Genomic DNA, 27,904 nt, shown 5'->3' on the forward strand with positions numbered 1-27,904 from the left:
CAATCAAATATATACCGCAAAGTCTGACTCCTCCTCCCTACTTTTGCCCGACATTAACGATACCCCTTTCGACTCACTACGCCCAGGCAGTCCAGACTGGTCCCGTTGGAATTCTCTCTTGTAACCTACTGCAGCACTTATGTTGGACGGCTGTGTCCTCGATGACGTCGGCTGCTGCTCCCGCTTCTCATTTCCAGCAGGAGTGGAAGCGTCTCCTGGTCCTATCGACACGGGCGACGGCGAGTCGATCCCGGCATCCCAGTCTTTGATAAATGGTGAGTCTTGCAACACGGCCCAGTTAGACGGTGTGCCCATATCCTTCTTGGCCGTTTCCCTCTGTGGCGTGTCCATGCTCACGACTGTCTCATCCACCCACTCGTCGTTTGTATTTGTAGAAATTGATTGCCATGTGGCCGACGGGTGGAAAGATGAGTTCTTGACCAGATCATCATAGGAGAGACCCAGGAAGTCGTCGGGTGACTCTCGCCAGTCGGGTAGAGGGGGTAGAGAGATGTCTTTTTGAGAGGCGACGCTTGGAGCACCAGGTCCCCCAGGGGTTGTTGGCGGCGCATTCATGGGAATACTCATCCCACTCTGGCCATGACTGAGGATCATGCCTTCCAGACTCGCATCGGTAGGCCCCCTCCTGGTTACTGGCCGAGCCAGTGGAACTGCCCCAATAAGTCTTGCACGAGGAGGCGGTGTTACCTCAGGCGCCATCCCCGCATCGGCATACCCTAGATTGATAGACTGCCCTGTTCTCTTGTAGGCAAATGTATCGACCGTCGACGTACTCGGTTGCTTGCTATGTGTCCTTGAGCCCCAGCGGAGCTTGGAGCTGCGGCTTCTCGAGTTGTTTCCCCTGAACCACGGCCACATGAATCTCCTCGTGATTTCCGGCGGTCCGTAATGTGCCAGTCTCGATTCTGCTCGAAGCGGGAACGTCTCTGGGTCGGATCCTGCCGAGGAAGAACGGGACCGAGGACTTGCCATCGCATGAGGTTGATATGGCGAGTTTGGAGAGTCATTGTACCTCGACCTGGGCGTCCCTTGAACGCTGGGAATGTTGATCTCAATCCCGTCCTGGAAAGACCCTGTTGTCTTATTCCCAAGCAGCCCGGCTGTACGTGCATCCATCTCGCCCGCCTCGTCGTTAACACTTCTCTCGGAAATAGACGCCAGAGAGCTCCCGAGCCACATGGCACCAAAACTTCCGCCCCCTAAGAAAGGTATCCGTCCGCCACCGGCACCCCCGTGCTTGGACCGGACGCTCGGGGGGAGTAACTTGACGGTAGCCAGGGATGTAGGCGCGCCCCCCTTGGTCAAAAACGAGCTGCGTGACTCGACGTACATCTTCTTTTCTGGCGTAAACACATCGCCGACAGTGAAGCTTCTGTCAAAGTTGTGACTGATATCGGGGAGAGATGGCGCGGTGTTGGGTCCATTAGACGTGATCACAAAAGACCCCGGTAGAGGCCCTGAGATATCGCGAGTGGTAAGCCGTGGCCTTTGCTTCGCTTTTTGTCTTCGGTAGCACCAGAACACGGCGAATGCCACGACAAAAGCGGATAAAATTGTTGGCAAAAGTATCCCCAACAACACCACATTGACCTTCCCGCTTGAAGCAGCATCTCCCCCGACTGGGAGGACACCGCCGAGAGGCGTTGAGTCTGCATCTGAGGGCGTATCGGGGTTAGGTGTAGAGTGTTCTGCCGCTCGAATTAGTAGTTTCATGGACAGCTTGTCAGACTTGTTGGATGATCTCGATTGCGCCGAGACCTCCAGCGCAGCAATGGTGTCTTTGGAGACAGAGGGAGGGTGTCCAGACAGGGTCTTTCGGCCGGCGTCGAACCGGATCCAGGATGCTGAGTCGCCCTGCGAAACTGAAATCTCGATGTCGTCTGGACTGACCAGATGGGGCCGGAAATCAAAGGAAAAATGTTGGCCAGGGGTGGCTGTCAAGATCGGTAAACTTCCTTTGAAGACACCAGCCGCCTTCGTGACCTGGCTTTCCACGTCCACCAGCATGGTGATGTTGAGAGTATCGGAGAAATTGTCCTGGAATGTTATGGTGAAATTGGTCGATGTGGACTTTTCCGTAGGGGTGCCCGTAATATCCCAGCTGTCTTTGTTGACAGACAGCCAAGCAGGCATGTCGGAGCTTATGTCGAGTGTGACCTCGCCAGTGCTGGGTGGCTTCCCGTCGATTTTGACGATATCCTTCAGCTTGGTGTAAGATACAGGTTTCCCCGGGACGGCAGTCAAGATGATGGTCGTTTCCTCTGCAGAGATTTGATGAACTCCCACCACGAGATCGAATTGCAACGCGGCACCTGCGAAACCTGCCACATCGCTAGCAACCAAGTGGAAAGCGAAGCGCTGTGGCGGTTGTATCAAAGAGTCAAGTGGAGGCGTTCGTCCGGAGAAGGACAGTTTGTCTGGATCGAATGAAACCCAGGCCGGGAGCGGTGTATTGTCAGCCATGACAGCGCAGTAGCCTAGGCGACTGTTCGAGACACTTGTAAACGTCTTCTGGTCCAAGGCGAAGGAGAATGGCGCGTCTGGGCCAGACAGAATCGAGTATGGGCTGGAAAATATGCCAAAGTTTGGTATTTGTTGCTCCAGAGGGATCTCGACATTGGGTCCTCGATTTCTTGACACAACAAGCGTAGCTTCATGTGTTGTTGAGCCGGTCTGGTCTGTTGCCACCAAGTTTACTGGAATTCCCACCACCTCGCCCGGGCCGACATCTCCTTCACTTGGCGTGCCAAAAAGACGCCGGTTGCTGCTGTCGATCGAGAGCCATCGGGGGGCATTGGCCAGCGTGTACGTGAGGGGGAAGCTCGAGGTGAAGGTCGAGGGCGAGAAGACAAACGCGAAGGGCTGGCCGATCCGAGCAACCGGGGGCACCTGCGAGTTGATGGGGAAGGAGACGGTAGGGGCGGCCGCTACGAGGTCTGCGAGGAGTATTGATATCCAGGCCGCAAGCTGAGGCCTCATGATGGCGACGGCAGACAAGTTGCTGCTGCTGGTGAGAGTAATAGCAGCATGCAGGTGCGCTGAATACGTGGTGGTATAGACAAGCAAAGACCAGAAAAGACAGCAGTTGCAGAATGCCTAGATGCAAGAGAGAAAAGAAGTGTTGTTCATGTCGAAGAGGTAGTGGCTGTCATCTGGGACTTCAATCTTCAACTACGGAGGCCACCCCTTGCTTTCACTGTGATGAGAATGAGAATTGCACCCGTTACTAGGGGGCGCAGTGAGCCTACAGATTGTCCCTAAATTCTTAAGAATGGATAGTGCTAGATTAAATTGAACAGAGGGGAATGTCGAGTCCATTTTGCTGGGCTGGACGTTGAAACACAGGGTTGGATGACGGGAAAACATTCCAGCGTGGAGGTCTTCGCGAAGGCAGGGAGAGACAGGCGCGTGGTGAGTACTACTCGACGTGTACATACGCGACGACCCGGGTATTGGCACCCTTAAAGATGAGATGAGGTTGAGAATGGGGTCCATGGCCGGGCAGGCAAGCCAGATTATCATCTTGATATCAGATAAGGAGAGATCGGCCGCCAAGCTTCGTGGATGTAGCGGGCCATGGGACGTTTTGCTCGCGCAAAGTGGGCGGCGGTTGCAACCCAACCCCAACCATAAAAAAATGCCAAAAAAACGGCGCTGAGACCCCTTCTCCAACCCCGCCATAATTCAGATCACCAGCAAATACACAAAACACATCATTTTGATATTCAACCTTTTCCGCACCAATTCGCCCAGTATGAACGGCCGATCAAGGTCATCGTCGCCTGAAATCTCACCGCTGGACTTTGGAGAGGATTTGGCTCCTCTGCCCGTCTACAAGGCCGCAGCCACCACGGCCCTGGACTTCTCAGGCCTCTTGGATGAGCCATTGAAGCTTCATGAGGATCTCTCTTCGGGTTGTGGAGGGCAGCTTTGGCCTGCGGGGATGGTGCTCGCCAAACATATGCTGCACTATCATCGGGATATGCTGCAGACCTCCAGAGTGTTTGTGCCCTCAGACGCTGCATGAAGATCTTTTTGATGCCGGGAAGTTTCCCAGCTTTGGGACGGTTATGAACTGACAGACATCTCCAACTTTTCCAGTCTCGAGCTCGGTGCTGGCGGCGGTATTGTCGGACTCACGATTGCAAAGGGCTGCAGGATAGACCAGCCCCTCTACATTACCGACATGATAGACATGGAGCCTCTCATGCAACACAACATTGCTCTGAACGAGCTGGACGACCGGGTCAGAGGCCGCATCCTCAACTGGTAAGTTCTCGCTGTGTGACTCCCCGGTTTTATTGCGTGACATTGTTGGGTAGCTGGCAGTTGGCTGCGTTGTTGTATGGGAGTTTGTTCTGACGGCGAATGGGGACAACTCAGGGGCGAACCTCTCTCACAGGAAATTATCGACTTTAAGCCAGATACCATCCTCGCGGCCGACTGCGTCTACTTTGAGCCGGCCTTTCCCTTGCTTCTGCAGACGCTGAAAGATCTGCTGACGCTGAACCCTTCGGCCATCGTGTTTTTCTGTTTTAAGAAGAGACGGCGGGCTGATATGCAGTTCCTCAAGTCTGCCAGGAGAGCCTTTCGAGTGACTGAGCTCGGGGACGAAGACCGGCCCGTTTTCACCAGAGAGGGCTTGTTTCTGTATACCATCACAGCGAAATAAGAATGAAAACTTTCAGATGATTGGTTGCCATACTGTGTGCTGTCGAGTAGTCGCCACCCTTGAGAGACAAACACGTATGCACTGGATTTGGAAAACCCCGCGGCTTCAGAGCGTCTCGGCCTCGACTCAAAATTACTAAGAAAGAGACGGGACTATCGGTACTTGCCATAGTTATTGCTGATGTTGACCGTAGACGAGGCCCGGAGCAAGAACCAAGGTTCTCAACGGCGTGTTTCTAATTCCAAGTCAGGCTGGTAAAAAGCATGTCCCGAATGGATTATGTTTCCCCACGGAGGTTTGCACCCAACCGTGCCGTACCGAGCCACACCCAACTTTCGGAAGAATAGTTTCTCTCCTGTCCTGATACTTTGAAATCGAGATTTGCGACTTGGTCTGGCCGAAGTTGGGCGAAGTGTGCATAGTGAGAGTAAGAGAGTGAGACGGGAGAATCAGCGGCCCATCGGATGGGGTCGCCACTGCAGTGTTGTGATGCAAGAAAGAGGGGAAAGAGAGCAGAAAAAAAAGTCTTCTGCAGTCTGCAGTCAGTCTCCCTCGAACTGGAGGTTGTCTGTTAGTCGATGATGAATATGAGTGGGACGTGGATGGCGACTCTTTGGCTCAAGCTGGAGGGTGGGGTAGATCGACGTGGCCTTCCTTCTCGGCGGCGTCTGTGATTGGTTGCGGTGGTTTCCGCATTGGATGGCAGTTGGTTCGCTTCCCTGGAAAAGTCAGGGCTCCCGGGACTTGTCCCGGTGCCTTGCAGCATCCTGCAAGGAACAACACACTGGCGCCATTTTCTGTCAAGATTCGGACGGCAGGGCTGTGCTAACATTTTCTGACCCCCCGCGACGATGTTCCCGCCAAAGTCCTGTTAGCTCGGTACACCCAGCACCGCAGCGGCCACTAACAAGCAACGCGGTGCCAACCACTTATTGCAAGGGGGCGGCTTAACGGCCGCGTCTCCAATTTCGGTACCGTCCCAGGCCTTCGTGTTAGCAGAGAGATGAAGCGCGATGCCGCCCAGCATGCATCGAATTTGGCGAGAGAAAAATTTCCACCAGGCCTGCGCCTCTCAGCTCCCCAGCTCCCCAGGTCCAGCGTGTTCCACCACAGTCAAGGTCCGCAACCCCCCTGGCCCTGGTCCTTGCTGGTGCCCTCACTCGTTTCCCTCTCTTGGCCGCCCAAAACACTGGGATGGTTCATAAACCCCCGGCATCTTCCCTTCCTCACATCTTCTCTCCTTCATCTCATCGTTCGCTGTCTGTTTCGACCCACCGACAACCACACATTCATTCCCTTCTTGACCAGGCTCAGCGAGCTCACCTTCATTCATCAATAACCACCACCACAAGATACCGTGGACCAACGTCCTAGCTGACGTTCACTCAACCTTCTTTCATCATCTGTGGTACTCGATTCACAGCGGCATTCACATTCCTTGCCCATAAGCGAAGCGGGATCCGGGAGACAGATCAACAAGACATTCACCAACCACGCGTTTCAACCACTCATTTATCATCATGAAGTCCACCACCGTTCTCGCCAGTCTATTGGCATCTGTTGCCCTCGCCCAGCCTCACCATGGCGGCCACGGCCACCTCCACCGCAGAAAGGCCCATCATGACAAGCGTGCCATCGTGACCGAGTGGGTGACCGAGACTGTCCACGAAACTGTGACGGTTCTCATCGACGAGAGCACCACCGAGGTCATCCTGCCCACCAAGCCTGCTGCTGCCGAAGTCAAGGTGTCGGACCTCCCTGAGCCCCGTCCTGGCCAGTTCTTCGAAAGCCTAAAGTCCAAGTCATCAGTGGCCCCCGTCACATCAGTGGCACCATCCCCTCCCCCTCCTCCACCTGTTGTCGTGGAGCCAACTCCTACTCCTTCTCCCCCTCACCCATCTGCTCCTGTTCAGGCTCCTCCTCCTGTTCAGGCCCCTCCTCCTGTTCAGGCCCCTCCTCCTGTTCAGGCCCCTCCTCCTGTTCAGGCCCCTGCTCCCCCCCCGGCGAACAACAGCCCTCCCGCTGCCAAAGGTGGCAGCGAATCCAGCTCCAGCTCCAAACCCAGCGGCGAAGTTCACAACGGCGATCTCACCTACTACGATCTCGGACTTGGTGCCTGCGGCTTCGATGACAGCGGGCTCGACCACACTGACAACATTGTTGCACTCTCTCACTTGATGATGGGGACTCAGTCCAACGGTAACCCCTACTGCGACAAGACCATCACCGTCAAGGTCGGCAGCAAGACCGTTCAGGCCCGTGTCCGCGACAAGTGCATGGGCTGCGAGCGGGAGGCCATCGACTGCTCCGAGAAGATGTTCTTGGAGCTGTTTGGCTCGTTGGAGGCCGGCAGAAGGCCAGTCGAGTGGTGGTTCAACAACTAAGAGACTCGCTCCAGTCTCGTATCTTGCACAACCTATCCGGCCGGCTGGTGGAGGTGCTGGTATATATACAACAAAGACGACAAGTTGGACACTTGGAGATCATGCGATGCCGTAACGACTATTTGCCCTTTTTTTCTTGCAACCGAAAAAAACAAAAATCAACAGATCATTATTCGCCTCAGCCATTTTGGGCATTTTTTTAGAAGGGAAAGAAGGAGCAAAAGGATTGGAGACTTCGGTGGGCTTGTATCATTTTCCCACTCTAGGCTTATGAGTGTCAGAAAGAATGAACCAGTTGTGATACTTTCAAGCTTGTTGCCTCCGATTCTAAACCGGACCGGAGCGTAACACAGCAGAACAAGACCTGGTCGCGTTGGGGAAAATCACTGTTGGGTTTGGTTTTTTTATTAGAAGGATACCTATATAGACTTGCTTCTTCTTGTATATACCAACTTTTATCTTTCGTCTTCTTTTCCAACCAATCAACGACCTTACGAGTCGAGGAATTATACTAACCTCTTTTTAACTGGACGCTTTCCGTGACATGGAAACCCCAGTGTCAACCCATCTACATATCAATGAGGGATAGCTTCTGCGCAATGGCGTCTGTCGCATCGAGACTGGCAAATTCTACCATGCAGTGAGTGTAACACTGTCTCGTTCTCGAGGGTTGGTTATTCGTGCTACCGAACCTAGGAGACAATTTCCCGGGTACAAGAGGTCAATGTTTCTGACAAAAACTCAAATATAATAATAATTAAACAGTCGTGACCGACCAATGCCCCAAGGCTACGAAAATCGCCCGCCCAATCAACAAAGAATATGTACTGTCATCCTCACGTATATATACCCCACCCAGTCCATTCAAACCTCACCGATTCAAGCTCAACAACGCCTCAATATACCTCCTCGTATCAACCCCAATCCCCTGAGCCAACTTGGTCGCCCCATCCGCCCACCCTCCTCCCCCTCCTTCCCCTCCACCGGCACTGCCACTGGCAATATAAGACGTACTCACCCCCCTCAACCCTCCCCCGCCATGATCACTAGCCCGCCGGATAAGTATAATCTCCTTTGTCACACCAACCTCCCCCCTCTGTCCACCCTCCTCACTACCACCGCCATCAGAGGAGCCATGGCCATCCACCCACCCTGTGATCGTCGCCGTGCCGGTGGTGCTTGTCGCCGTGGTGATAGTAGGCGTCAAACTGCCGTCGGTGCTCTTGCTACTCCGTTCCAGGATCCTGGTCCAGACTATCCACCACCCCCGGCTGGTCTTGCACGTCCGTTCAAACTCTGACAGATCGTCTCGCGTGTTGCTGTACACGTTGAGAATCTGGTTGTGGGTGTTGAGGGACTCCACACGGGTCCAAGCACCTGGTTTCTTAACGCCATGCGCCGTTACCGATACTGGCTCGGGAATGTTGGGGATGGTGGAATGGATCGTGAGCAGCTTGGGGTCCCAGACCAAGTCATAAATCTGAGCTGTCGCCGCAGCACCACCGACGTCTGGTCGCTCGGGCCGGTATGCTGTGGAGGACAGCAATGGCTTGTGCAGGGGGGCAAGTTGGGTGTGTAGCGATCTGTACATGCCGTCCCAGGCCAACGAGTCGGTTCGGAGCTGGAATAAGAATATGTAGATGAAGGGTCGGTTGGCATATACCACCACCCGTAGCTTCTTGGTCTTGTTACGATCTTGGCTGTCGAATTCAGTGTTGGAGGTATCCGCGGGCTGGCCCTCCTTATCAGGAACGCCTTCCTCAGCTAGCTCAGTGTTTTGGCTGCCCAGGTCCTTGGTCATCTTTGACTCGGGCTTATCCTCGCCCTCTTTCTCAAGCTCGACGGTGAGGGTGCGCAAGAGGGTTCTCGAGTTGGGGTCGGCTGCATCTGCTGGGTCTTGGGCGTCTGGATCGTCCTCCTTACTCGTTGGTTCCTCGATATCACCCATAAGCCCAATGAGATAGCGGCCGGTGCTAAGAGAAGGCTGTCGTGATTTGGGAGCCTCTTCCGAAGTGGGAATCTGCTGTTCGCTGGCCTCAGCGGCTGGGACCTCTTGTTCCGCAGCTGGAGTAATTTCCGTGATCCTTTTCCCAGTCAGAGACCAAGATGTCCCGTATCCCATCTTCATGTACCCAAAAAGTGTATCCATACCGCCCTTTCCTGCTTCATCGGCACCCTTTGAAGATTCACCACTACTTCTAGAAGATGCAGCCTGTTGTTGTTGTTGTTGTTGTTGTTGCTTGCCCTCCTTAGCAGCAGCGGCAGCCTTCCTTCCAGCAGCTCTTCTCCTTCTCGCAGCCTGTGATCGAGTCGCAGTAGGGCTGTCGTTCACTCCATATGCATTCTCCCCAAACATATACATATCTTCCATCCAGAATGTCAGGGCCCTCAAGGAATTCCTGGACAGCGCTCCAGTCCCGAGAAAAACCGCTCCATCTTCCGCTCCAGGTTCAATTCCGTTTCCAAGCCACTTTTCATCTTCCTCATTATCTTGCTCATCTTCAGAAGGAGCCTTTCCATATCTTCCGACGACCAAGTCAACCAGCCCTTCTGTTCTTTCGACCAACCCTTCCAATACTTCCCTCTCCCCGCTGCCCCTTTCTTCCTCCCCAACCCCGATCCCCAGCTCTCCACAGGCAGCAATCTTGATACCCCCAAACACGGCGCACGCCGGATTACCGTGGAGCATCACATTCCAGGTACTGAGAAACAGATCCCAGTACCGCCCCAACACCGCCACAAACTTTTGCCTCTGCGTCTTGACAAACAAGGCCGAAAGCGAGCTAGCATGATGCAGCAAAAACACCGAATGTGCCCTCAGTAAATTCTGCAACAACAGCGACGTAGGCTTCACTTCCCTGGAGCTATACTCCATCTTCCTTTCCGCCCCTGCCTCCCCAGTACTAGCAGAAGGCAGCTGCGTAAGATCAATCGACTATCCCGCTCATCTTGTCAGTAACATACTTCACCTCCCCATGCCAGGCAAAAGAAAAAAATAGTAAAAAACTCACAGCCAAAATCCACCACCCCGGCTCCAACTCATACACCACCACCCTCCTCCTCTCCGTCTCAATCCCCTCCACCGCCTTTCCCCCCGCAAAACCCCTACTAAACTCCACCATCCCCTGCGCCAGCCCAACCTGCCTCAACCTCTCATTCCTAATCTCCCTTGACACCTGCTGCTCCATCCCACCAGTCAAAGACCGATGCCGTCTCCTCTTCTTTTTCAAACTCCCACCTTGCGACGAGGCATGCTGCTCGTTCAGCGAGGCATAATACACAATCTGGTCATTGACGCTGTTCTCATCATCGCCGTCGTCGCCAGACCGCGAAGACAAGCTCGGGTTGTAAATCGCCAGAAACCCAAGCTGGGCCGGGATGATGGACGGTGCCGCCGCCGGTGGTGAGATGATGGGAGGTGGCAGGAGGGAGGGGGGTGGTGCTGCCATTTTTTTCTCTCTTTCTATTTTGGTTTTCTTAAGGACCCAAAAGCCGATGCGCGGCGGTATAAGTTGAAAGATGATATATAACAAATCCCCAGCCTAGAAAGCCAGAGGGAGACAAAATGGCAGGTTAGGTAAGATAAGTTAGATACCGTCAGAGGTACTTGGGATCGCTTTACCCCGCCGGATCTGGCCTGTTGACAAGTCAGTACCTGTCGATGTTGACAGGGCGGGTCCAAATTGAAGAAATGGCAAGTTGCGCTTCCCCTCAAAACGGAGATAAATGGCAAGAGCACTGGACGAGACCCTCACAAGTGAGGGATGCTAGGTTAGGTACACACTGTGCATGTTGTTAGGGGAACGGCGCCGAAGGAGTGTCGTCATAGCGAGCGCCAATTGGCTGACCTCTATCTACACTGTGGAGATCCCCGCACTGTGGAGAACCGTCCACGTATTGTATCGGCGCGTCCGACACTAACAAACGATGGGAGCGTTGACCGGTTCAAAAACGGTCAATAGCAAAACAGAGGCCAAGTCATGATACTTGAAATTGAATTCTTGTCATCAAATATGACCGACTGTACACGCTAGAAGAACATATACTCAAGTCCCCTCGCAAACCGAACATGCCCGCCCACTCAAGAACTCCGATTCACAGCGCCTCTCTCACTGACCTGAGAACCAAAAGCGCCCCTTGGATACCTCATCCACCCTGATGCGTAACAGAACACCTCCTACCCGGCCCAAATGCATGTTGTGTGTGTGTATTGTCCACCTGCCATCCATCGAACCTGCGATACAAAACCCAACAAGCACGCCGAATTAAAGCCCATATAACAAAACAAGAAATGAAAAAGAACACGAAGAAGGAAAGTACAAGAGGTCATGACGCGTAGAGGCATCTCAGTTAGTACACCTCGTTCGGGTATCATGCGCACCCGACAATGTTGAATGGAAATTAAAGCCGAGGTCGTAGTGCACCCCTTTGACGATGCTGAAAAAAACAATCCCGAAAAGCACAGGATTGCGTAAATAATGACAAAATACAACCGTCGGCGGCGATGGGGCGGTTACGTAGAAAAAAGCTTGGAAAACGCCAAACTCTTTAGACGTCAATCTCCATCCTCGAAGCGATGTCCTCGCTCACACCCCGCCCGAAGTGGCTGTCGTCGGCAGCCAGGTCGAGGTTGTCATCGTAATCGTAGTCATCGTCGTCGTCGTAGTGGTATGAGACGTCGCCGTCGGCATCGCGGTTCCATATTAAACCGTCATCCATGTCGTCGTCACTAATTTCGATCCGCTCGGCGACTCTATCGCCTAGCCAGAAGATGGCTCGCTTGTTCGCGCCAACAGTGTCATCATCCTGATTGTCGGCCCACGACTGGGTGCTTCCCCGCGACAGGAGGGCATGCGGTCTGACACTGGGGCTCTGGCTCATGACAGGCACGCCTCTAACGTGGATGTAGCAGACTCTCTTCAAGGCCTTGTTGAAGAAGAAGTAGTGGAAGGCCCAGATGGCACCCTCATCGTCCTCAAAGGGGTCATTGGCGGGTTGGTATGAGAAGATGCTGCACTCCTTCAGATCCATCTCCTGGTCGATCAACGACCACATCTCAGGGCCCCAAGGTGGGGATGGTGAGACGCCCGTGTCAAACTCGGACACCTTGGAGGACGGGGAGTCGTAAGCGGCCATTGGGTCGAGGAAGTTGGTGTTTGGTCGCACGCTGCGGAGTGTGTTGTCAATGTGGGCCATGACGGAGCGCAAGACATTCTCGCGCTTGAAATCGCCCGGGCGGAGAACCTTGGAGAAGTCATAATCAGTGTGCGATGCGTTGAGGGTCGCGATAAGGTAGGCGAAGGTGCGCCGGTTCGACACCTCGTTTAGGGAGCCAAAGGGCGAGGAGCGCTCCAGGTTAAGACTCGCTGCCATTGAACTGCGCCGAGGTGGGGAAAGGCTTGCGTCGAACTTGAGAAGGGCGGCATGTTGTGACTCGAGGGATTGGGAGATATTCTTGTAGAGCTTCTTGTCCGAACCGGCGGCCTTGGTCGTGTAAAGATCACAGCTGCCTTGTATGTGACAATCGGGTGTATCAAAGTTGAGGGCGCTCGTCACTTTGTCGAACGCTGGGAGAGATAGGTACTGTCGCGGCTTGTCAGCTCGCTGCCCTGGCATAAACGGCAACTATGATGTCAAGTGTCCACAGCACGCATACCTTCATTTTGGAAGCTGATAGCGGTGGGAAGCAGACTTTGCAAAGTGTGATATCTTAGGGAGATGTGCTCTGGAAAAGGTAGCCCTATCTTGCGGGGGCATCAAGACAGCAACGTGTCGTAAGATGGAGATGCGGAAGGTTGTCGGATGGGCGCAGCGCGTGACCAACCAGGCGGAGTGGTGTGAATTGTGGGTAATGTTGACGGATCTAGGATGCTAAGCAGCTGTCCTGTTGACGTGATGCTTCGAAAAACTGATGAAAAGGCCGAGAAACTGAGAGATGGCTTCGGGAGGAAGTGGTGCGCAATCCTGGGAATGTCGCAGAAGGCTGCCTGTGTTGTGTGTGGTCACTGATAAAGAACAAAGAGCCAAGTTTCGGCGGGGGTGGTGTGGTGTTGGTGAGTTGCCGGGGACGATGCGATACGATGATGCGATATGGCGCGGCGCCAGATGCTGGCTGATTCGTGATCAAAGGCACGTTTGAGAAACACCTTTTGCACAGTTGAAACCCAGAAAGAGGGGAAGTGGAAAGCAGGAAAAGAAGCTGGTTGCTGTTTTAGTCGAATGTCTTTCAGCTGGCGGTCTGGGTCGGTGTTCGAGGTGCTGCATCATCTGGCCGCTGGCTCTGCCCACGTTGGCTTGGCCTGACCTGGCCCAGGTAGCGTAATCCCGGTTTCGGGCGGGCACGGGGGTAAATGATCGGCAGTCCCAGGTCCTCCACCACCCCTTCCCCCTTTTCCGAACCCGGCACTTCCGTCATCATGCTGTCAACCATGAACGAATGGGAAACTCTCTTGTAACCATGGGCTGAATCTGTGAATAGCATCAGGTATAGGACTCGCAATCACATCTCAGCATCTCCCAACAAACCCTTCAAACACATGGTCGCAATGCGGGTGACAGATTCAAGTAGGGTTGGTGGAGCGCCTTGGTAGCGTTCCAATGTTGTAGTTATTAGTAAGTCGAACTGACGTGTGCCGGGTGCTTGCTGGTCTCCTCAAAATGCATTCCCGAGGATGACCTGTGCGTTGCATGCAGTCCTTCTTTGCGGACCAGCACCGACAGACAGCCAAGTTATCTACACAATGCCCATATCTAATATCTAAGGATGGAGTTTGCTCCCTCCTCATGGGTAAATGTAGCCTAGCCCAATGCCTTCCCGCTGTTGCCGTCTGCCACGGCCTGCCATGGTCTGCTTCTTTGCAGCCAGTCTGTTCCTGCCTATAGCCATCATTTCCGTGTCCGTGCTGTATTTATTGTGGTAACCGTCTTCGTCGCCTTCGGTTTGTTGGTTTGTTCGTCTTTCCTTCGTCATCTAGGGGGTATCATGCCGCGTCTGCCGCCTGCTTCACAGGATTCCTGCCTCTTTGAGAGCCTTCTCGAGCTCTTCCGAAGTCTGTCGCATGTGTAAGCCAGCGCACTCAGTCAAGTCATGTATGATCTTTGTGTCGCCGGTGCACAGTTTGAGGGAGGGACCTGCTGCCCAAAGTGGGAAGGGTGAGTGAATCCGTGGAGAGAAAGAGGTGCAAGTGATGATGCCGATCCTCTACATGATCTTGGTGACCTCATCCTCGACCTGAGGGGATAGGGTTGACGTGTCAGTAAGATCACCAGACTTGGCCGCAATAAGGGACTCGCGTGGAATGCCGTGATGAGGAAAAGAAAGGCAAGGCATCTCTGCCAAGCAGTCAACGAGTGGTGGGGAAAGAAACCAACCTCCATGTCCTCAAGGGCATCCTGCTGGGAGATGCATCGCAACACATTCTTCTTGCTGCTTTCCTGCAGTTCTCCCGCCAGCAATAGCTCGTCAAGGATGTAATAGGCTTTGGTGAAAGAGAAGATAATATCTAGCTCGCACACATTGCCGTAGTACTTGTCCATCTGCTCAACATATCGGTGGATGATTTCGAGCGTGATCAGTTCGTTGTCTTCGGAGGAGCAGCCGGCGATGAAGAAGAGGGAGGCATATCGGCGATAGACAATTTTGGTATCTGTTGATCATGCGGTCAGTATGCTGCCAAAAAAGATATCACCACTGACATTCTCCAAAGTAGGCATGACACACCCTTGTACTCCAGAAAGTTGCACATCCGGGTTCGTCTGGCAAGAACAAGCTGTGAGACGTCCTTGACAATCTTGGCTTTGTCCTTTGGGGACAAGGTGGTGAACCACTTGGCCAGGCGCTACAGCTGAGGTTAGGATAGATGTTCGTTGAAGCGACCGTGATGTGGGAGACAATGAGAACTGACCACCTTGCCCTGGCGCGAAAGGAGGATGAGATAGCTGCAAACACGGTAATTAGCGCAAAGAGCCTGGATGGCAGCACTGCAGGATAAACTGCTTACTTGATGGCCATGATGAAGCTATTCAGGCTTCACCGACTGGCAGGAAGTTGTGTAGGTGTGAGGGAGGAGTGGGTGTTGTCAGGATGGTCTTGGGGAAAGTCGGTTGGCATGCTTCCATGAACAAAGTCTCCTTGCTCCAACCATCTGGAAGGTCGGCCACGACTGGACGCTCAGCCTGGGGAAATTTGGCGCCTCCCCAATCGCCGATGATGAGTGCCTGAGGAACAAACTTGCAGCGCTTGGACCCAAATTTGGCGGGGCAATCCCTGGGCAGAGGAGCTTGGGCAGATCGCCCACTGGACTGGACATCTCGAACGCCTCACAAGTGGGATCGATGGTGGGCGTGGTGGGGTAGTATACCCGACTTTCCGTCAAGGTGTGGTTGTTCCGTCGTCACCGTCCTTCGCCATGGTCTGTGAAACCCTTTCAACAACTCATTAGAACTCCAAGTCTCGGCTCACTGAATAAGATATCTCTTCACCCAGCCAGTGCTCCTCGGGTGCACTGTGCAGCTTCGGCTTACAGCGGGTCAGACAACCTCGGAGCAGCAGAGTCTCAGTGGAAATAACTTCCTTATTCATCGCTTCTTGTCTGGGCTTTGAAAGTGTGGGTAGAGTTCCTGAAGGGACGGCCTGGGTATGGCATGTGGGAGGTTCTAGGTCCCTCCCCACGCTCCGCGACAGAGTCCGTTGATGAGGTGGGACGGGCTTTCATCCCACGCTCTCGAATCACAAGGTCAATATTGAACAGTCTGCTCCCATCATTACTACTCCCTGTTGAAGCTGGTTCGATTTCCGCTTTGGGTACATCAATCCGGCTCTTCGAGAGAGGTACATATACTAGACCTCTCCCAGTCGTTCAGGGTACACTTTCCTATATAATCACGCCTCATGAATGTTCAACCGTTTGTCACTACCCAGTGTACATTCTCACATCACCAACACACATATTGACGAAGCAAGCTGGCGGGGCTCCTGTTGTTCTGACATGAATCATTAATAATTCATTGGAACCCCACCAAGAGAGAACGCCTGCTGCGCTCGCGCTGTGCCATCCTCGAAATCTCCAACCTTTGCTCTTCTCTCTATGCGATTTCTAAAACTGTTCTACTTGCTCCTGGCGGACACCGGACAATCAATTTGGTTATTCCTGACCGGAAGAAAGAAACAACTTGGGGGAAAGCGAACCATGGCAAAGCTGATACTCTCTACCGGGTAACTCTCGACCTCCCCGTTTCTCCCCATCCCATCCCTCCCCCTTCCCTTCCCTTGCCGCGCTGGCGCTGTGACTGTGTCGCATGAGAGTGGCTGCTGATTGCGTGATTTGGCATCTATCTAGGAACATCGTCTCGGGCGGCCCCTCCATCATCCGCAAGCCGGGCGCATATCGATCCAACCTTGAACTCACCAATTCGCTCCGAAGCAACTTCCTGGCCGCACAGGAGGATTACGCTACCGCCGCCGCCGACGACGAAGCCCAGGACGGGAAGCTACATGCTAACGGCGGAGTCGAAAATGGCGCAGCGAAGAGCAATGGCAATGCACTGCACGTAAACACAGAGACGGGTGGACGCCCTCCAGTATCGGTCTGGACTGCCGAAGAGGATGGCGCCCTGTATGTACCCCGCATCGATTGGTCAGAGGCAGGCCTGCAGGAAGAGCCGTTGCAATACAGCATCACGGTCAAGCTCTTTTTCTTGCCGTCTGCCTCTGTCGAAAGGCGGGCGCAGTTTGCAAAGAAGGCGCTGGACTTGGTGCTGAAGGAGCTGGATGCGCCAGCTATCGACCTGCTGATTGTATCCTTCCCCGGCATGTCCTTTGAGGGCGACTGCGAATGGGAAGCTGACAGACACAACGCGGTTCAGGGCAACGACGAGGAGGAGCTCGCAACTTGGGCGGCGATTGAGGACTTGCACAGAGCTGGACTGGCTAAGAGCATCGGCCTGGCCGAGTTTGGCAGCGAGAAGCTCGCTCGCTTCCTCCAGAGGGTACAAGTCCGGCCGTCGGTCAACCAGATTAATATCAAGAACTGCTGCAATGTACCACCACCACTCACGAAGTTGGCCAAGGAGGAAGGTATCGAGCTGCTGGCGCATAGCGACTGCATCGACATTCTTCCCGAGGGAACACTGAGGGAGCTGCTCGGCCAGGGGCTCGGTGGAGCTGGTATACTCGCTGATCCAGAGACGGGAGCCGGTGGACTGAAGGGAGATTTAGCACCGCAATGGGTTGCCAAGTACACAGCCGTGGTGCGGGACCGGGGGGTGATTGAGAATAAGGGGTACTTTGCCGGTGCTGAGCTGACAGAAGGTTGAGACCGGAAGTAATCTAGAAATATTCTGGGGTTTACATATGGGTGGTTATCTGCTCTTTTTTGGGTACTGGATCAGACATGATATCAAGCGGAGTGTATGTATGTTACGACCAAGATGCATGTAGCGAGCAACGCTGTTTTTGATTCTGTTTTTCGTTGTGGTCCTTGTATTATCCAAGCATACTCCTCTTCCTCCCGCGCATCCTGACATCTTCGAGCTTGCGAAGCACCCCCGGTGCCTTCTTGAAGGCTTCCCTATACGAGTCCAAGATGTGGTGAAATAACCTCTCCGCCCTGGGATGTGTACTCGCGAACGCTCTTTCCAACACGTAGAGATCTACCGCCCGGTCCTCGTCCGACTGACTCTGCATTGCGAGCCCAAAGTCAATCACCACCACATCGCCCGCTACAGCCTTTGCCTTCTCAGCCTTGTCCCCGTGCCCGTTTGGTAGTCTGTCGTCTGCCCATGGTCTCAGCATCATGTTGCTCGTCGTCAGATCTCCGTGTACCACGCCCGTCCTGTGAAGCGCCCCGACGGCGACTCCAATCCTCTTCATAAGATCGATCAGGGGCGTCTCGTCTTCCTGGCTGTGATCCACAACGTCATCGTCCTCTGGCCGCTTCCCTAGCCATTTGTTAATTCCTACTCTGACCGGCTCTCCCTCGATCCACTCAATCATCATCCAGCCGGCAGTGGCATCTTTGGCGAGAACAGCCGGTACTGGGACGCCCTCACGGTAGCAGCGGTCGAGGACTTTGGCTTCGGAGGAGATGCGGGCTTTGTTGAGGCGGGCGTCGAGAATGGGGTGGCGGTAGGGTTTTGGCGGGCGGTACTTGAGGGCGCAGAACTGGTCTGGTTGGAAGGGGGAGGGCGTTTTGTAGAGACGGCCTTCGGCACCTTGAGTGATGAGGATGGGCTTGTGGGCAGGGGAGAGGGTGAGGATTTTTGGTGGTGGGAATTCGGTTGCTGGTTCTGTCATGGTGGGCGAATCTGCTTTCTTTTGTCTGGCGGAAATCTCGAGGTTCTTGTCGTCGGCGAGTGTGAGTTTGTTGGGACAGATATCCTGTTCAATATTTTGGCGGTCGCATTTGTTTCCTTGGACGTTGAAGAGGGGCAGTTGAAGAAAGTGGGATGGATCATGGAGGGGCAGAAATGTTATCCACTTGATCTGCCCGCCCACGCGGAGCTATGTAATGCTGTGGAATGGGCTATGCCCGATGCAAGGGGAAGACTTGGTGTCTGTAACGTTTAAAAGACCGTTTATCTCTCTCTTCTTCTTTTGTCTTTACCAAAAACTTCTCCAGACCTTGTCCACATACGCTTAGTGACTTCGGAAGGCATCCAAGACCTACGATTGTTTGTCCTCTCGAGTCGGCAAGCCCTTCCGATGTGAAGCACTCTCTCTTGATAAACTTCAGCACGACCTGATCCACCACACCTCGAACTCCCATCCTTTCAAAGATCAGAGGACATCTATCATCATCAGCGAGGACTGCGAATATGAAGCATCAACCGAGGAACCGCCAACAGCATCGCGGGGTTCTCAAGCGGCAGAATGTGATCACGTTCGGCGGCTCGCACCCCTGTCGGTGCGGGCGGTGAGGTCACCACCTCTCACAGCCAGAAAGCAGGAAACATGTGCCTGGTCCAGGGTTCGGGTCGTTCGGTGGTGGTGAGCGGGGGACAATCAAGTGACGTTCCAGCAGCCACTGTCTTTGCAATCACACACCAACGAGTGAAAAAAGCCCAGCCATCTTTCTTCCTGGCTTCTGATGGTTCGAAAGACGCCAACAATGTCATATCGTTCGCCTACCATGCCCTGAGAAATTAAGGAACCAGCGCAGTAATCCAGGCACACGCACCACTACTGGCAAAATGACAGCGGTTGACAACACATCAGCGGGCCTCGGCGGGGACAGCTATGCCCAACAGTGGATCCTCATGCTGGCCCTTACTACCCTCGTCCTCTCGCTAGCCATCCTATCGCAGTTTGCAACCTGCTATGCAAGAGCCTACATTGATGCGCCCAGCGAGGTGTCTGCTTTTCTGGATGCCATTGATAGCTCTATCGCCGAGAACGAGTCCTACGACCATGATATCGCCAAGGTGAAGCGGTTGGACGATAAGCTGCGGCTGGGGAAGTTGTTGCACGACATTCAGAAAGCAGGGGATGTGCTGAGAGAGGCGCTTAATGCGTTGATGGAAGAAAGGGAGGGCGAGAAGAGGGCAGCCCAACTACGGACCGGCGCGAGATTACTATGGGCTAGTCACCGACAAGAGTTGGAGGATAAAGTGCGCCGGATGGATCTGTTGAGGATGCGGTTTCTGGTCGTGCACATGGGGATTATCTCCAGTAGGGCAAGTGACACGGTGGCAATGGCGAGCAGGACGAATGGAATGGTTATCAATGCGAGCACCAGACGAGAGCCGTCACAGAGGCCACTGCCGCCGGCAAGCCCACCTATGACACCTGAGCCACCACCCTTACCACCACCGCAACGCGCGTTTACAGATTCGCCCATCAAGTCCAAGCCACCTTTGAGGAGGCTAACGGTACATTCGATGGGCCATCCAGAAGCAATAGAGGTACCGCATCGAACGGGGTGGGCAGGTGTAATGCAAGAGCTTCAGAGAAGCCCGGTATTGAGAGAGAGGCACGCCAGCATCGAGCTTGCCATGTCTCGAGCGGTTTGTTGACGAACTGTTATGAATACATACGACGTCTTGACGATTATGATCATTACGACCTTTATGGCATTCCAGCATTCGGCGTTCGCGTCAGCCAGCTTCATTCAAAAATGGAAGAATGGTGGAATAGGTCTATAGCGATGTTGATGGGTGCTGGCAGGATTGGTTTGGCAGTTGTTTGTCTGGTGTACTTTGACGCGATACCCTTTTAGTCCCTTTTTCCGGTTGTTCGAGCAACAAAGCACATGTTCCGTTACATTCTGGTTGATCTGTCTTCACTTTGAACTCTTCAGTACTTGTATAATCACCATACCATTGGTGGCTTTAGATGTATACAGGTCTTCTGAGATGTAATTGTACAATCACACTTATACAAAACTGTATCGTCCTTCTAGTGAGCAGCATCGGGACCTGTTCCGTTTCTTTCGCCAACTGTTTTGTTTTTGTCAGCATAACCGCCACCCAGCTGGAAAATGGAGCGAAAACCTACCATCAAGAGCAACCAAGAACCGACTGACACAGTTGTAGCATGCAACCTGTTATGTTGTTAGCTATTTTGTTGCATTGTTGTTTCTCAGGTAAAAAACAAAGCTTACAGTAGCAGTTATCTCAACCATCTCCTTGTCGCTGAAGATCTCTCTCATCTTGGCAAACGTCTCATCCCTCACCTGAACGTTTCTTGTCATCTCATCCGTATAGCAAGTAACAGCCCACTGCTTATCCGTAAGCTCGGCATGCTTCTGGGTCTCACCCAAAACGAGAGGCTGCTCAGTCTTGATGGCGTTCATGCCCTCCTTGCTCACACCACCCTGCTCGGCGAGGGGAGCATGGTGAGCCCACTCATACCAGGCCCGGTTGACAACGGCAACGCGGGAGATGGCAATCTCACGAAGGTCCTGAGGGATGGTGGTCTTGGTGCGGACCGCGCCGAGGAAGGAGTTCCAGCCGTCAGCAACTGGGGGTGAATGAAGGAGGGTGAGATCCAGGGGTTGAAGGGGACGGGGGTGGCGGCGGGTCTGGATGCGCTGGACGATCTCAGCCTCCTCGGGGGTGGCCGTTGGGGGTGGGTCGGCGATGTAGGGGAGACGCATTTTGCGAGTTTGATATTGGGGATAGGGGATATCTTGTTTACCTAAGAGTCAGTACTTGTATAAACATATGAAGCTCGAGTCATTCTCATCTTGTGATGAGAGACAGCAGGTAGCACTTACAACAACGGGAGTTGCCTAATCGAGGTCTGAGACAAGGCCTGAGAATGGAGGTTACCTTCATGTGAACTCACCTTTGAGAGGAAAAGAGAAAGATCAACAATGATTCAGACAATATGGACAAGGGCCCGGCAACGGCAACTGATGTCATCCCCACATTGCCGGTTCCGCAGCGGGTGACGGCGGGACAGAGCGGAGGTTTAGTGCGGGGGTATCCACCCCTTTTGCCGTAGCGGGACCATGTTCGGTAAGTATTTGTTTACTTCGGCTTCAACTCTTTTCTAAATCTTGACATGGAAATACATGAGACACCGGATGACCAAATTATATAGGGCTTTCTTGCCACGATGCTGTTCACAAGGACTCAGAAGCGATTCGAAGCTTGATTTCCTAGGTACACATTCATTTCTCTTGTGAGGTACTGTTCGTGGCCCATCTTCCCAGTGAGCTTCAAATGACAGTCTTTATTACTGTGTGTCACAAGGGGAACTTACACATATGATTCCTCTTGGAATTGGAATAACTTCCGCTTCACCACCACACCTTTTGCAAAGTTTGTGGAAAAGAGGCCTCTCTGCCTGGTAACTTTTCTAAGCACAAACTACTTCGATAGCCATTTCTATATTCAACACTTCTCCTGATAGCTTGGTCTTTCATCTTGAACAAATTTCAAAACAGTGATGAAAGGACAACGTCCACAAAAGAGATATGAATGACTTGGTATATACACAATGAACTGACACACACGCGTTACTCGCATGCCAATGACATGAGATCTCAAGCTTGCATCGATGGGGTCTCAAATGGTCGTTGAAGCCGGCATGCGCTTGCAGGTACTCACCGGGCCGTGGGCATTTCCTTTGAACTGGAAATGGAAGTGGCTCCCAAGTCACTGGGGAGCATGAACAGGAAGGTTATTTCCAAGATCAGCTGTACCGGCGTCAAATACCCCCCGAGACCCCACTCCTGGGTAGGCAAGCGCAGAGAAGCTCCTTCTCTGGTATGTGATAGACTCAGCAAAGTGATGCTCTGGTGTTCCCAAACCTTCTCTCCTCTCCTCTCTTCCAACAATTCATCACAGAGCGAAGTTGGGATTTCCAGCCCTACATAGCCAACTTGCCCACTCCCGGCCTCCTCTCTTCTTTTTTGGGTACATTGTGACATATTGTCTTTACCGGCATCCTTCATCAATCTGGCCTTGCCTTGTTCCACCTTGTGAACACCACCTGAGCGTTTTTTTGGGAGCGAGCGAGCGATCGAAATCAAATCACAACTGCATGAATCATCTTGGACGACCGAGCACTACAATTGCCAATATAAAGAGGCTCGATACCTTACCTCCTCCATCATCTCTGCCGTCTCTATTGTGTCTTGGACTGGTCTCTCGGCACGTAATATTCCAGTCTGATACCTGGGTGCCTGGGCTGCGTAAAATTGGCTGCGAGCTGTCTAAAGAGAAGACTGAGGAGCTTTGCACTGGAGGGAGGCATTTCAAAGCCAAGACCACTCTTCAAACTGCTATTATTGGCTCAGTTTTACAATTGACGACATCATCAGCTTGGTTTCCGGGGCCAAGGGCAGGATAGCTCTCGCCATTTTGGTCACATCCTGCTGTCAACACAGGACCAATTTCCCGGCGGCTGGGAAAACCCCTCGTCTCCCTTCCTAGGCAACTGTCTTTTCAACCTGACCACAAGCAGAAACAATTTCCTTGTCTCTCAACTAGCAAGCTTCCTGGCAAGTTCGTCAACCATCTAGCTTGGAACAACTTCAGCGATCTCGCCTCAGTACAACTTGGTGTGAGGCTTCTGAAACGTTCAACTGGCTGGCCATCTTCTGGTTGACCATACTCTGTAAGTCTTCTCATACTTGATGCTCCCCATTCTCCAATGAATCAGGCCTTTCAGTTGATGATTCACTGGGGGTTGATCCTCTTTTGGCGAGGATATTGAGAGATGATCCAAGGATTGAGTCCATCTGGGGATATCTGCAACAACGTCAGCTAACCAAGGATTAAAACAGTCTACTGCCGTTACTCATTCCTCTCGATTTTAATCTTGGTCCTCCGATCGGACTTCCCAACATCAACATGCTTCTTCCACGCCACTCAAGCAAAATCCAGCCTCATGGCTCCCAGGCCACCACTAGGCAAAGTCGGCTGAGATCTCCTGGTCTTCGGCTCAAGACAAGTTCGCTCGATCTTATTCCTTCAGATGAGAAGGCCCAGGCGATGGCTTCAGCCGACTGGAGAAAGATGGCGCCGGATTCCGGCCTCGGCGATAATCGTCAGCAAATTTCAGACGAGAATAACAGACATCCATCCGACCAGAATGATGGCTTTTACTCGCCCTTCGTGCTGGGGATGAAGCCTATGAATATTGGATCAAGGGCTCAGTATCAGTATGCTAGGGACCCTACAAGCGGCATTGCTTGGGAGGTCATTTCATCGGCTCCTGGGTGCGATTTCAGGCGGGAGGAAACGAGAACCAGCGAGTCGTCAGGCATACCGTCCTCAATCCTCAAGGCGTGCCAACCGAACCTCCAAGACACCACGATGGTGCGGCTCAAGGCCATCAAGCCAATGAACGTGAGCATCAACGGCGACATCATCAAACTGCCCAACAAATACTCTTTGGATGTTACCCCTGTTGACATCCAAGAGCCAGACGCTGCTTGCTTTATGAACAGGGAACACGGCGAGATCCTGGCCACTCTCAAGCTCCTCAAGCCCAAGGCCCGCTTACGCCGTATGAAGTCCGAGCTTCACGAAGAGAGCGTTCTGAAAGATCTGGATGACTTCTTGTCCCGACAGAGTGGGAAGCCTCCAAAGATCGTCGCGGCAAGCAAGGAAATTCAACGCCAAACCCGTAGGTCATCGGGGCATTGGAGCAGCCATGACTCTGGAATCTCAACCGGTTCTGAAACCTCTGGCCTTCAGAAAGAGATGCCTTTAGGGGCACATCATCGAACACCTGCGGAAGGTCACCGCTTTCAGACACTACTCAGCCGCCTACACTTGACCACGGAGACAAGAGAAGCTTCCCAGTCGCCGACAGCACCTGATCATGCTGAGACGTCGAAGAGCCATGCTCAGGTGGTGGATCCTGCAATTATCGCCGCAAAGGTCAAAGACGAAGAGCGCGAGGAGACGCCCGACAACTCGGAAAGGGGCGCGCGCGAAGGTACCTTTTTCGGAAGGGATTCTACCTTGCTGTTTGGGAAGGGTAAATGGGCGCAAAAATCACACGATTCTGGCTATTCAACATTCCATTTCATGAAACAGGGCACACAAGAGCCAACAAGGCCCAAGGCGGTCGAGCATTCTGGTCCTACGGTTCAGAAGCGCAAAGAAGATTCAATATCATGTTCAACCATCTCAACCAAGTTGAATCCCACAGCTGCCGAATTCAAGTCGGTCACCAAAGGTGACCTCAAGTCAGGGGTGAAGAGCGATTTCAAGCCCGCGCCCGCAGCTTATCCTGCCCCTCCCTGGACTCCAAAAAGACGGACACGGCCTTTACTCAACAATATCTTTCCTGGTGTACTGGAAGATCCCGGTTTCATGGCCCAGACAGTGCCATTTGTGGCAAACGATTGTCTTCAAGGTAGTCCATGGCAGACAAGTGGTCCTCCAGCAGGGCCAGTGTGGGTGGCTGAACCGGGACAGCCTATCCCAGAGATGGCCTTCCAACCACCAGTAGCACCAATAGCAATGGCACCTCTTCCCATTGTTGATCCAGTTACGCAGCAGTTGGTCCCACCACCGTTCGTTCCTCCGCCCAGCAACTTTGGAACCTTCCCGCCTTCCGGAATCGCTCCTATTCCCAGCCAGATGCCAGGTCCCAACCCCGTATTTAGCACGCTTCCTCCATTACGGCCTCCCCCAGCCCCCAGACCAAGATTTTCTCAGCCTATCCCGATTCCTCCTGGGCAAAGAGCCCCTATGCCCGCCGTGCCGAATGCAACTAGCTTCCAAGCACCTACTCTATACGGTCCAACTCTTGTTGCCGGTCCACCGCCTCCTTTGGCCTAGGATGGCAAGGGACCACGACCGGTATTTCCCGTCACCCAGAAACCACGCGACCATGACCCTGTGAAGCAGCAGGCATATGAATCGTATCTGGAGTGGCGAAAGGCCAATGAGCCTGGCTATCACATGAAGTGCAAAATGCGTCAAGCACACCGTGTGGTTCGTCAATACCAGCAACAGGCGCAGACTGCTGACTGGAAGACTGTAGCTGGGCAGGCCAAAGCAGCAGCTGGAGCGTTGGAAGCACATGCAGCCGAGGAAAAGAGGAGGTCAAAAGAAGCAGCTCTCAAGGAGCAATTCAAAATGAGCGTGAAGAAGGTAGCAGAGTCCTCTGAAGCCACGGAGATAAAGGAACAAACACTTCCGGACACGAATAATGAAAAGCAAACACAAACATTGGTCATATAAAGCACACGATGACGAAAAGAGGGATATGCCCGTTTGCTCCGGAATACGATTCTTGTCATTTCGAAAGCTCGCTCGCTCAGGACAATTCTTTTCAACAGTTAGCAACCTTCGTTTCCGTTCCCCATCTTATTATATTGACTTCGATCATCTCAGCTCAGCAAACAGGCATAACTACGATCCTTCTTTTTCAGCATGAACCCGGTGTTCTATAGACGAGGAATGAGTTATTTTACCGTTTGCTTTGGAGAATCAGAGGTAGCTTTACCGGGGGAGCTTCAGGAAATCATATTATCCATTGAATGGTTATGGACTTTATGTCCTGATGGCGCAATTTGCTTTTTCTTTTTCGTTTCGGTTTGACTTATCCAGCTACATCAGCAGAGGAATCAAACATGGATAGTACGTGACTCGGGAGGTTGGCTAGGTATTCGGCTTGACCGAGAGTTATACAGCACAACAGAGTTTAGTATTGGTAGTTTGGTTGTGCCAGCAGTGGTGGTTATGTGATGGGTGTAACACGATGATCTTGTCATTCGCCATCAGCCGGACCCGAGAAATAAGCCCCCTCCCAGCCACCACAGTCTTCCAATTTGGCTCCCTGTCTCGCTCTGTTGATCCTCTCTTCCGTGATCTTGAATTCCTCGGGAAGTCTTGCATGTCCTTGTCCTGATTCTGGCAAACCCAGCATCTGGGCCGCCACAGCTCTGGCAGAGAGAGCAGCAGATGGCATGCCATGCCCGGTGTACCCAGCACACACCCATATTCCCCTGTGGGAGGGAACCTCTCCCACCCAGGCATTAGAGTCACGAGAGTAGCCCATCACGCCCGTCCACTCGTATGTTGCGGGTAACTCTTCGTCTTTTCCACCCAAGTCCAGCGGAGGAGAGAGGTTCGACTTCAGATAGTGAGCCACTTTCAGCTCAAGCTCATCATCGGTGTATTGTCCCAGTCCGAGCCGCAGTGCCAACCGACGGCCTCCACCGTAGATCATCTCGCCTCCTGAGTCGGGGGCCAACATTGGTCTCTGAACGAGGTAGTCGTCTCTCGGTGCGTGTTGGCCCTTCTCGGGGTCGGCGGCGAAGAGGTAGGAGTGGGTGAGGGTTTGGACTGGGGATGGGGGCACGATGGCGCTTATCTGGCCGCGGACGGGGACGATGAGGTCGGAGAAGGAGGGGAGGAGGTGGGAGGTGTACCCATTTGTTGCTAGGAGGACTTTTGGGGTGGTGAGGGTGCCGCGGGGGGTGATGATTTGGTGTTTACCGGGGGAGGAGGGGGAGGGGGAGAGGGAGAGGACGGGGGTGTTGGTTTGGAGGTTGAAGTTTGGGTTGGGGAGGAGGGAGGTGAGGATGTGGGCGATTAGTTTGTAGGGCCAGAGGGAGGCGGCGGTTTTTTGGATGATGGCGCCGTGGCAGTTGGGGGCTCTGAGGCGGGCTAGTTTGGATGGGTTGGTTGGGAGGATTACTTCTAGCTGGGAGGCGAGAAAGGGGTGGCTTTTGGTGAGGGAGTCGATTTGAGCAACAGCGGTTTGGAAGAGGGGGGTTGACATGAAGGCGTGGACGCCGCCGGAGAGGGTTATCCTGTGGTGATGAGGTTAGTTTGGGGGGAAAATTGGTAAGAGATATGAGAAGGGATATACCAGTCACAGTCAATGTTTTCATCCCTTACTAATCTTTCAAGAAAAGAAAAGGTTTCCAACTCAAAAGCAGCAACGGCTGGGTTGGTGCCATAGACGAGAGGCTGGCAGTGGCCTCCATTCTGATGGAACTGTTAGAATTATCATGTAAACCTCATCAGATAAGTCAGTCCAGGCACACACCCTTCCTGTGGCACCACCACAGGCCTCCCTGGCCTCGAGCATCACAACCTTCTTGTTACAGGAATAATCCTGCAGAAGAGACCTCGCGGCAAAGGCACCGGTTATACCACTCCCGATAATCACAATGTCTGCTTCCTCTGGCAGATCTGATGTTGATCGATGTCCCAAAAGCAGGGTATTCGGTTCACGAAGCCAGTAAGAAGAGGTCGGGTTGGCAGAGGGAAGGCCTGCCTGGTTCGTTCTGGGGCCGGTGTCGGAGGCCATCTTGACTGGTCAATGTTGCTGTTTGTTAAGGTTGTTGAACCGCCTCCAGCTAATATAACTCGTATCAGAAAGCCGTGTTGAGATGAGACTACGCGAATA

General features: G+C 53.1%; 13 protein-coding genes across 13 annotated transcripts; 5 read left to right on the top strand and 8 right to left on the bottom strand.

Annotated features, from left to right (window-relative positions):
* Positions 1–3: 3 nt before the first annotated feature.
* On the bottom strand, positions 4–3,000 carry AXL2 (polarity establishment/cellular polarization; the record flags this gene model as incomplete). The annotated part of the gene is made up of 1 exon (XM_062909058.1): positions 4–3,000. One exon carries the CDS (start codon positions 2,998–3,000, stop codon positions 4–6), a length of 2,997 nt encoding a protein of 998 aa, XP_062767799.1.
* Positions 3,001–3,645: 645 nt separating this feature from the next.
* Positions 3,646–4,693, top strand: EFM6 (Protein-lysine N-methyltransferase efm6; the record flags this gene model as incomplete). The annotated part of the gene is made up of 3 exons (XM_062909059.1): positions 3,646–4,023; positions 4,123–4,290; positions 4,405–4,693. Exons 1-3 carry the CDS (start codon positions 3,776–3,778, stop codon positions 4,691–4,693), a joined length of 705 nt encoding a protein of 234 aa, XP_062767800.1. The 5' UTR covers positions 3,646–3,775.
* Positions 4,694–6,213: 1,520 nt separating this feature from the next.
* QC763_200310 (uncharacterized protein) lies at positions 6,214–7,077 on the top strand (the record flags this gene model as incomplete). Its single annotated transcript, XM_062909060.1, has 1 exon — positions 6,214–7,077. One exon carries the CDS (start codon positions 6,214–6,216, stop codon positions 7,075–7,077), a length of 864 nt encoding a protein of 287 aa, XP_062767801.1.
* An 871-nt stretch (positions 7,078–7,948) lies between these two features.
* Positions 7,949–10,867, bottom strand: QC763_200320 (uncharacterized protein; the record flags this gene model as incomplete). Its single annotated transcript, XM_062909061.1, has 2 exons — positions 10,089–10,867; positions 7,949–10,012 (listed from the first exon to the last, which is right to left on the bottom strand). The coding sequence occupies exons 1-2, from the start codon at positions 10,524–10,526 to the stop codon at positions 7,949–7,951; spliced, it is 2,502 nt and encodes an 833-aa protein (XP_062767802.1). The 5' UTR covers positions 10,527–10,867.
* Positions 10,868–11,006: 139 nt separating this feature from the next.
* Positions 11,007–12,739, bottom strand: MAF1 (RNA polymerase III-inhibiting protein maf1; the record flags this gene model as incomplete). Its single annotated transcript, XM_062909062.1, has 2 exons — positions 11,007–12,663; positions 12,734–12,739. 2 exons carry the CDS (start codon positions 12,737–12,739, stop codon positions 11,626–11,628), a joined length of 1,044 nt encoding a protein of 347 aa, XP_062767803.1. The 3' UTR covers positions 11,007–11,625.
* Positions 12,740–13,303: 564 nt separating this feature from the next.
* Positions 13,304–13,615, bottom strand: QC763_0029390 (uncharacterized protein; the record flags this gene model as incomplete). The annotated part of the gene is made up of 2 exons (XM_062905500.1): positions 13,304–13,545; positions 13,603–13,615. 2 exons carry the CDS (start codon positions 13,613–13,615, stop codon positions 13,304–13,306), a joined length of 255 nt encoding a protein of 84 aa, XP_062767804.1.
* A 663-nt stretch (positions 13,616–14,278) lies between these two features.
* VAS2 (AP-1 adaptor complex sigma subunit Aps1) lies at positions 14,279–15,672 on the bottom strand (the record flags this gene model as incomplete). Its single annotated transcript, XM_062909063.1, has 5 exons — positions 15,078–15,672; positions 14,982–15,015; positions 14,798–14,915; positions 14,449–14,723; positions 14,279–14,308 (listed from the first exon to the last, which is right to left on the bottom strand). Exons 1-5 carry the CDS (start codon positions 15,086–15,088, stop codon positions 14,279–14,281), a joined length of 468 nt encoding a protein of 155 aa, XP_062767805.1. The 5' UTR covers positions 15,089–15,672.
* Positions 15,407–17,838, top strand: QC763_200350 (uncharacterized protein). Its single transcript, XM_062909064.1, has 2 exons — positions 15,407–16,291; positions 16,416–17,838. Exons 1-2 carry the CDS (start codon positions 16,164–16,166, stop codon positions 17,389–17,391), a joined length of 1,104 nt encoding a protein of 367 aa, XP_062767806.1. The 5' UTR covers positions 15,407–16,163; the 3' UTR covers positions 17,392–17,838.
* On the bottom strand, positions 17,561–18,370 carry BUD32 (serine/threonine-protein kinase bud32; the record flags this gene model as incomplete). The annotated part of the gene is made up of 1 exon (XM_062909065.1): positions 17,561–18,370. One exon carries the CDS (start codon positions 18,368–18,370, stop codon positions 17,561–17,563), a length of 810 nt encoding a protein of 269 aa, XP_062767807.1.
* Positions 18,371–19,266: 896 nt separating this feature from the next.
* On the top strand, positions 19,267–20,088 carry QC763_200370 (uncharacterized protein; the record flags this gene model as incomplete). Its single annotated transcript, XM_062909066.1, has 1 exon — positions 19,267–20,088. The coding sequence occupies one exon, from the start codon at positions 19,267–19,269 to the stop codon at positions 20,086–20,088; it is 822 nt and encodes a 273-aa protein (XP_062767808.1).
* A 219-nt stretch (positions 20,089–20,307) lies between these two features.
* QC763_200390 (uncharacterized protein) lies at positions 20,308–21,544 on the bottom strand. The gene is made up of 4 exons (XM_062909067.1): positions 21,291–21,544; positions 20,676–21,202; positions 20,570–20,615; positions 20,308–20,511 (listed from the first exon to the last, which is right to left on the bottom strand). Exons 1-4 carry the CDS (start codon positions 21,349–21,351, stop codon positions 20,471–20,473), a joined length of 675 nt encoding a protein of 224 aa, XP_062767809.1. The 5' UTR covers positions 21,352–21,544; the 3' UTR covers positions 20,308–20,470.
* Positions 21,545–22,360: 816 nt separating this feature from the next.
* On the top strand, positions 22,361–26,234 carry QC763_200400 (uncharacterized protein). Its single transcript, XM_062909068.1, has 2 exons — positions 22,361–25,026; positions 25,321–26,234. The coding sequence occupies exons 1-2, from the start codon at positions 23,377–23,379 to the stop codon at positions 25,723–25,725; spliced, it is 2,055 nt and encodes a 684-aa protein (XP_062767810.1). The 5' UTR covers positions 22,361–23,376; the 3' UTR covers positions 25,726–26,234.
* Positions 25,727–27,805, bottom strand: QC763_200410 (uncharacterized protein; the record flags this gene model as incomplete). The annotated part of the gene is made up of 3 exons (XM_062909069.1): positions 25,727–27,302; positions 27,362–27,480; positions 27,542–27,805. 3 exons carry the CDS (start codon positions 27,803–27,805, stop codon positions 26,255–26,257), a joined length of 1,431 nt encoding a protein of 476 aa, XP_062767811.1. The 3' UTR covers positions 25,727–26,254.
* Positions 27,806–27,904: the final 99 nt, after the last annotated feature.

The sequence above is a fragment of the Podospora pseudopauciseta genome, assembly GCF_035222475.1.
Source record: "Podospora pseudopauciseta strain CBS 411.78 chromosome 2 map unlocalized CBS411.78m_2, whole genome shotgun sequence".
Taxonomy (NCBI): Eukaryota; Fungi; Ascomycota; class Sordariomycetes; order Sordariales; family Podosporaceae; genus Podospora; species Podospora pseudopauciseta.

What these genes read in the sequence shown, in the direction of transcription:
- QC763_200350 (XM_062909064.1), top strand. Translation starts at nt 16,164, where the DNA reads ATGCGATTTCTAAAACTGTTCTACTTGCTCCTGGCGGACACCGGACAA. An exon ending in AAGCTGATACTCTCTACCGG is followed by an intron (nt 16,292 to 16,415) that starts GTAACTCTCGAC and finishes GCATCTATCTAG; the next exon opens with GAACATCGTCTCGGGCGGCC.
- QC763_200400 (XM_062909068.1), top strand. Translation starts at nt 23,377, where the DNA reads ATGCTTCTTCCACGCCACTCAAGCAAAATCCAGCCTCATGGCTCCCAG. An exon ending in CTCTTCCCATTGTTGATCCA is followed by an intron (nt 25,027 to 25,320) that starts GTTACGCAGCAG and finishes CCTTTGGCCTAG; the next exon opens with GATGGCAAGGGACCACGACC.
- QC763_200390 (XM_062909067.1), bottom strand. Translation starts at nt 21,351, where the DNA reads ATGAAGGTAACCTCCATTCTCAGGCCTTGTCTCAGACCTCGATTAGGC. An exon ending in ATTAGGCAACTCCCGTTGTT is followed by an intron (nt 21,203 to 21,290) that starts GTAAGTGCTACC and finishes TAGGTAAACAAG; the next exon opens with ATATCCCCTATCCCCAATAT. An exon ending in TGGTTGAGATAACTGCTACT is followed by an intron (nt 20,616 to 20,675) that starts GTAAGCTTTGTT and finishes ACAACATAACAG; the next exon opens with GTTGCATGCTACAACTGTGT.